General features: G+C 39.8%; 1 protein-coding gene across 2 annotated transcripts; it reads right to left on the reverse strand.

The window, feature by feature from the left end:
- Nucleotides 1-4850: 4850 nt before the first annotated feature.
- Nucleotides 4851-7570, reverse strand: LOC148098637 (uncharacterized). Of its 2 annotated transcripts, XM_087852836.1 has the most exons (3): nucleotides 7247-7570; nucleotides 6594-6744; nucleotides 4851-6476 (listed from the first exon to the last, which is right to left on the reverse strand). In XM_087852836.1, the coding sequence occupies exon 3, from the start codon at nucleotides 5980-5982 to the stop codon at nucleotides 5014-5016; it is 969 nt and encodes a 322-aa protein (XP_087708962.1). In that variant the 5' UTR covers nucleotides 5983-6476; nucleotides 6594-6744; nucleotides 7247-7570; the 3' UTR covers nucleotides 4851-5013. The 2 variants fall into 2 exon arrangements, with proteins under 2 accessions (XP_087708962.1, XP_087708961.1); XM_087852835.1 differs by having other exon boundaries at nucleotides 6594-7570.
- Nucleotides 7571-7821: the final 251 nt, after the last annotated feature.

The raw sequence follows: 7821 nt of genomic DNA on the forward strand, positions 1-7821 counted from the left end.
AGTAAAATAAATCGAAATCAAATGCAATAAAATGTTATGTAAAAAGCTTGATATAATACAGTAAGGAGCTCAAAATATTAAAATCTTAAAGAAATGCAATAAATATAAAAAAAACAATAAAAATGTAAATAAAATACATCAAAGTGATTTTACAGAGTAAGATTAAACTAGATAAAAATGGATTACTAAAGAAACTCTAAAAGAAATCTGCTCATCCTCTTCTTGTATGTACTTGTTGCACATTTTGCAGTAACATGAAATCTTTGTAAGCACAGTAGTCATGAGCTCACATTAAAATTACATTTGTAATACAACCTAAGCAGTTTAGGAACATTTATCATGTTCCTCATTTATCAAGAGACCCTTTTAGTGCACTCCTTGATTTGTAGAAGGTTGGCTTATTCACATCCTTATAATGTAGACGTAAACAGGGACCTGTTTTTTGTTGTTGTTTTTTTTCCCAGATTTTGGCCAATGGTCTTTAAATAAGCGGCTTTACGTAGCAAGTATGCAGGGGCGGATCTAGAGAAATATTTTAGGGTGGCATGGAAATCAAATAGTGTGGCAAAATCAAACCCCCTTTAAAAAACAACAACACATGTGCAGGTGTTACATATGATTCAAAAGATTCAAATGCAGTAAGTATACATGTTTCATACAAATATAGTCTTTAATTTAATTATTAAGTATTTTCTGTAGCCCACATAAGAAATTCAGTTACATGAGTTTATGTACTGTGTAGCCTGTATAATAAACAAATATGTAGCCCAATAAGTATAGTATGTTAAGTTGCAGAAAGCAACACAACATGGGGCGGTTTGTTTACAAACTCAAACTTGTTTTTTGTTAGAAAAAATCTGATTGTTACACAAGTTTACACAAGTTTTAAAAATTTAAACCTAATTTTTTATGATTTGTTGGGTGAACCCTCTGAGGTCCAAAATATAATTGGCCATTTTTGACTATGTTCAGGGCTGGACTGGGACAAAAAATCGGCCCGGGTATTTTGTCTAGAGACCGGCCCACCAGGTATTATAGGAAAAGCCCTAAAGCCTTTGAATGAAAACAAACGCTGTTGTGACAGTGATGTACAGTCTTATTGGTATTTATATAAGATTTCTATACATTTTACATAAGATAAAAACTTTGGTTGTAAGATTCAGATAATTATTTATTAAAAACTAGAGATTTAAAATGAGAATAACAAAGAAAAGTATTTCGTTGTGCCGCCCTTTCCCTGTTAATGCTCTACCTGGCCCCCTGGCAGAACTAATCTAAATACTATCTTTCTTTTCTGTCATTGTTTCTATTCAATATTATACTACAGGGTGGGCCATTTATATGGATACACCATAATAACATGGGAATGGTTGGTGATATTAAAGTCCTGTTTGTGGCACATTAGTATATGTGAGGGGACAAACTCCTCAAGATGGGTGGTGACCATGGTGACCCTTTAGAAGTCGGCCATCTTGGATACAACTTTTGTTTTTTCAATAGGAAGAGGGCCATGTGACACATCAAACTTATTGGTAATGTCACAAGAAAAACAATGGTGTGCTTGGTTTCAACGTAACTTTATTCTTTCATGAGTTATGTAGCTGTCGCATTGAAATGTAATTATTATGTGATTGCAATGTTCAAAATTTGGTGTTTAATCTGGATTCATGTTGTGTTGTCGCCACCTACTGGTGGACCTGAGTGTGGCGCTTTGTGGTGCGCATGCTTTGGGGTGATGCTCAGTTAAGCGCACATGGCACCAGAGACTGAAGGCTCGAGCCAGAAAGAGAAGGCTGGCTTGTGTAAAAGGTGGAAATATGGAAGATATGGACAATTGCTCATGAATGTTCAGTAGAAAGGCGCACACGGTATGTTGGTGCACTTACTTTGTGTGTACGTTTTATTTGAATTGTAATTTTTTGTTCTGCTGACGTAATATCTGTGGTTTTCATTGATCATTTCAACATAGTTTTTCACTGTGTTTTCTGGTGAAAAGAAGATTAAAATACTGGCTAAACATCAGTTGGAGCATGGCCCTTTATTCTACTTCGAACACGAAAACCTTCAGGAGCAGTTACAAGTTATTTACAAGTTTCTCTTTGTTCACAGCCATTGACATGTCAAAGAGGTTAACACGTGAGGAGCGGATCGAAATTGTGTTGATATCTTGTGAACGCAGTAACCGGGTCATTGCAGCAGATTTCAATGCAAGACACCCTACGAGACCACCCATCTTCCATGCTACAGTTAGCAAACTGCTTGCTAAGTTTCGTGAAACTGGTTCAGTGTTGGATTTGCCAAAATGTGGACGCAAGAAAACTGTCACTAATGAAGAAACATCAGTGGCTGTCCTAGCTTCATTCAGCAAGAGCCCACAGCGTAGCAAGAGCCCACAGCGTAGCACTCGCCGCATGTCACTGGAGAGTGGCATTAGTTGAACATCCCTTCGACGGATATTAACTACTCACAAATGGCACCCTTACAAATTCCAGCTACTGCAGCATCTCAACGAGGATGACCCAGATCGGCGCACAGAATTTGCAGAATGGGCAAAACAAAAATTGGAACAGGACCCTCAGTTCACGCAGAAGATTTTGTTCAGTGATGAGGCAAACTTTTATGTGAATGGTGAAGTTAACAAACAAAACCACCGCTATTGGTCTGACACTAACCCACATTGGATGGATCCCTCCAAGACTGTTGGAACAACAAAAGTGATGGTTTGGTGTGGTATATGGGGTACAACAATAGTGGGTCCATTCTTCATCAATGGAAACCTCAAGGCCACTGGATATTTGAAATTGCTACATGATGATGTGTTTCCCTTTTTATGCACTGAAGCTGACATGTTCCCTGAGTTTTTCCAGCAAGATGGTGCACCACCACATTATGGGTGCCAGGTCCGAGCATTCCTAGATGAACAGTTTCCTGGAAAGTGGATTGGTCGTCGTGGGCCAGTTGAATGGCCCACGACGACTTTCAGCTTTAATTCAGGGGGTTTAACAAAAATTACAGTCAATTTTACACAGAGTTCACATCTTCAATGGCTAAAAAGTAATGGGACAAACTAACATCATTTTAAAGATAAGATTTGTTTTTAATACTGGGGTGCAAATTCTCTGCACTCAATGACTGCCTGAAGTGCAGAACCCATCTAGCAAATGCTGTTTCCTCCTTTGTGATGCTCTGCTAGGCTTTTAGTGCAGGTACCTTCAGTTGCTGTTTGTTTGTGGGCCTTTTTGGGTTGTAATAAATAAATAAAAAGCGCCTTCCATTGGGTTGAGATTAGGTGACTGCTGTGAGACTGACTCCAATGACTTTTGAAGGACTATGTTTGAAAATGGCTGTATTTCCTAAAGGGTTAATTAAATACCTTTATTAAACTGCTTAATTGAAAGCTAAATATCTTCATTTAAATCACACTATCATACATTGTGTGCAAATTACAAAATTACTATTGTATGTATACCTAACTGTGTTTTGTGTTGTTGTCTTAGATAGTATGGGATGTGAGGGTCAGTCCACCTTTGACCTTCAAGGAGATGTCGCTAAACTCAAAACGATACCTGGAAGCAAGTGGAGAGTGGGAGCTGGTGGACATACTGGGAGAGACCTCCATACTTAAGTTTGAATCGACGAATGGGACATCATCACCTTCTGGGTAAGAGAACCACAATTCTACTGAATTTCCTACTTTTAAATCAACAAATATAACAGACTGAAACATCAGAGACTCCACAGCACAGCAACAATTGGACTGATGCCTACTTATTAATGCTGTTTACCTCTAGTGTCTGTATGGCAAACATACAGAGGGTATAGTTTAGCTCAACATAGAGTGTGACATGTAGCTGAGTCTCTTATTATTAAGGTAAGGTCAGAAGTTGTTTTTAAAACCATCCAAAAGGCTTTACTGCTTGACCTCAGATTATCTGCAAGCCACTGCATCACTGTGGACCCTTAAAGTGAGTTTTAGCTAAATGTTTCCTTTCTTACTACTTCTATAAAAACTTTTTGGACTGCAGCAGGCAGATGGTTTAGCACAGCGGTCCCCAACCCCCGGGCCTCGGACCGGTCCCTGAGTCGTTTGGTACCGGGCCGCGAAAGTTGAGGCTCAGGTGTGAAATGTATGGTTTTCAGGGTTTTTATCGGTTTTCAGCGTTATTTTGTTATCGTTTTTATTGTTAACTCGGTTTTCCTGGGTTTTTTCACATGTGTTATAAATAAATCTTTTTTTTTCGGTACCGGTACTAGTTTTATTTTGTTGTATTTATCCGCGACACCTTAAAGGCCGGTCCGTGAAAACATTGTCGGGCATAAACCGGTACAAATACAAATACAAATAAAGGGAAAGAGCTGTCCATACCTCTCTCTCTATGTAAAAAGTAGTTACACCAATGTGTTAAATCAACAATCAAAAGTGATTAATCACATTTTTTTAATAAGGATGATTTCATGAGCAACACCCAGGCTGGAATATAGCCAGAATACTTAACTAGAACGTGTCTGATAAAGTGAAGTTGACTGACAACTGACAGGGAGTTTGGTCCATCCTTGCAGGAGTCCACTCTGCAGGTGGGGGAGAGTCATAGGAGAGGTGGAGAATAAACTTAACCTGGGTGTCTACTAGGGATGGGTAAATGGAAAACTTCCACAACAGGCAAAAAAAAAAGCTTTTTGCTAAAAAAAAAAGAAAAAAAGAAAAAAAAAAGATTTAGAGCAGAAGTTTTTTGCACTGCATTTTAAAATGAAAACATATTGTATTTATTTACAATTAAAGACACAGAGCAGAAAGCGTGTTACTGTTTTACATCCACAGACACACAAGAAAAGAAGCAGGCAACATGAGGTCAAGTTATGGCAATTTTATTTGTGTATTTCAGTACATGTATTAAGATTAGAGTTTTTAAAAAACAAACAAACGTCCCAAGAAGAAGGATGGGGTGAAAGAAAGGTGGAGAGAGGGGGAAGGAGGAAGAAACTATTGATCTCCTCAAACTTGATGCTGCTGGGTCAGTTCTTTCTCAGCAGTCTGCTCCAGAATCCCCTCCTGTCCTCGGCTTTCTTCTCTTTTTCTTTTGCCTTCAGTTCGTTTAAGGTTTTGTTGAGCTGCTCCTCGGCATCTTTAAATTTTTCTTTCAGCTGCTGTTTGGCCAGTTTTACTTTCTGTTTGAGGAGCTCTTTAGCTTCCTTTTTGTGCTTTCGTATTTCTTTAAGTGCGTCTTTGCAGCCTTTCTTGGTCACCGCAGAGCCGGTCATTTCTTTCTTGAATACCTTCACCTCAATTTTCTCTTCTGCAAGTTCTTCTTGCACTTTCATCAGTTCCTTCTTCATGTTTTGAGTGTAACTCTTTGTATCTTCTATTTCTTTCTTTGCTTCCTGTATTTTAATTTTCTCTTTCTCCAACACTTTTTGAGCTTCCAACAATTCTTTCTTCATATTTTCAATCTCATTTTCTGCCTCATGTTTACGTTTTTTCTCCTCTTCAAGTTGTTGCTTTACATGCAGTAATTCCTTCCTTAGTATTTCAGCTTCAGCCATTACATTTGCAGCTTCTTGTGTTGCCAACTGCATTTTCCTTTTTTCCTCTTCAAAAGCTTCCTGCACCTCCTGTATCACATTTCCTGCCTCCTTCTTTGCAGTTTGATATTTATTTTTGGCTTCTTGTGCTGTGGTTTTCTCTTCCTCCAATGCTTTTTGAGCTTCCAACAGTTCTTTCTTCATGTTTTCATTCTCGTTTTCTGCCTGTTGTTTTCCCATTTTCTCTCCTTTAAGTTTGAGACCCACATGCAGTAATTCCTGCAATACTACTTCAGTTTCAAACTTTGAATTTTTAGCTTCTCCTCTTGATTTTTCTGCCTCTTCTTTTAATTTGACGTTTTCAGCCTGTATCATTTGAAATTCTTCTTGCAGGTTAATCAGCTGTACTGTATTGTATGGTGAAGCACTCGCTGATCCTCTTCTCATTCTCCCTTGATTCATTTTGGCCTTTTAAACAAAGGAACCGACGTATTGTAGAGGAGTGAAGTGAAGTTTTTGATGTTTTCTTCGTCAACTGTCGTTTGTCCTGCACAGAGATGCTGCTGTAGATGTGTCTCTAGCTGTGTCTGGATACAATGAAAAATGCTGTAACTAAGTGCTTGTGTTGCACAGTTCTACTAAACATTCCATTTCATGCATGCTCCGCCCACATGGTCAGGAATGTCAGGTGCTGCATCACCAAATGCTGCTCCCGTTGCCTAGCAATAACAGCTGTTTACTTTTTGGGGTCTGGTTCATTATTTAATAAAGAAAACATGTCCAAGTATTGGGTGCTGAGGCTCAGCGCATATTCTAGCCTGCTGTGTGGGTTGGGCAGCTAGAAATCACTGGTGGGCAACATGAGTGAGGAGAAAACTGGAGCAGCCAAGCAGGGAGCTGCAGGTTGCTGGTTTGAGTCTCTGTTCAGATGCTGGTGTCTCCTCTCTCTGAGATGTCTGCAAACAGTCCCAGATAAAACAAGAAGGATAATAAACAAACACGTGACTAAAATAACAATTATGACTCTGATGTGTTTCATGTGTCGCTGCAAGCATCTACATCGGCACACTTACTTTTCTTTAAGCAGGTGTGCTGGGGTCCTCCTAAGGAAAGTTTGAAACTTGATTTCCTTCATGCTGGTGAACTTTTTACCAAATATTTTCATCAAAGCTTCTCCATCACTGACAGGGATTGTTTGGATCTTCACACTCATCTCCACGAACCCTAAAAAATGAGTCTCACTTTGCTCATATAATGCCAGGAGTGTCTCCATATTCCAGAAAAGTCTATGCAAACATGTAACAGTATCCCATATTCATATAAATATTATTGATATTATAACAAAAGCTGTCACCAACACAATTGTCCCAAGTGCTTTTTTTAAACAGGATTTTCAACTAGAGGATTTCCCCACAGAGCCAGCCTTCCTGATTCGTTTTTCCAGCCTGGATGAGTCCTTCTTTGCTGTGCTGCTCCCCCAGCACACCACAGCATAGAACAGTACTCCTGCAACCACCGACTGATAAAACATCCTCAGGACCTTCCTGCAGATGTTGAAGGACCTCAGCCTCCTGAGGAAGTACAGTCGGCTTTGGCCTTTTATGTACAGGTGCTGCATGCTGCATGACCAAACAAAACTTTCAGTGCACTGTGAAAGTAAAAAAAAATAGGAAAGCCTAGTTAGGACATCTAAGCATGCTCTTCATCTTGGAAGTGTAATTCATACCAAAACTAATTGGCAGGTTCAACTTGGTACGATGGGGCGATCGTGGCTCAAGAGTTGGGAGTTCGCCTTGTAAACGGAAGGTTGCTGGTTCGAGCCCCGGCTTGGACAGTCTCGGTCATTGTGTCCTTGGGCAAGATACTGGTGGTGGTCAGAGGGCCCGGTGGCGCCAGTGTCCGGCAGCCTCGCCTCTGTCAGTGCGCCCCAGGGTGGCTGTGGTTACAACGTAGCTTGCCATCGCCATTGTGTGAATGGGTGGATGACTGGATGTGTAAAGCGCTTTGGGGTCCTTAGGGACTAGTAAAGCGCTATATAAATACAGTATTCTGCCCTCACACTTAACTAGGCAGACAGACAGTGTTGGGGAGTAACGAAATACATGTACCGCCGTTACGTATTTAAAATACAAAATATGAGTAACTGTATTCCGTTACAGTTACCGTTTAAAAAGGTGGTATTTAGAATACAGTTACTTTGTTGAAATAAATGGATTACACGGCGGTACTTCCCTGTTTCATATTGTCGCGGGTCAGGACTGTTTGGGTTTTGTTTGACAGCTACGTTCTGTTGCTCCAGGC

Source organism: Neolamprologus brichardi, chromosome 15 (genome assembly GCF_056152115.1).
Source record: "Neolamprologus brichardi isolate AB-2024 chromosome 15, ASM5615211v1, whole genome shotgun sequence".
Taxonomy (NCBI): domain Eukaryota; kingdom Metazoa; phylum Chordata; class Actinopteri; order Cichliformes; family Cichlidae; genus Neolamprologus; species Neolamprologus brichardi.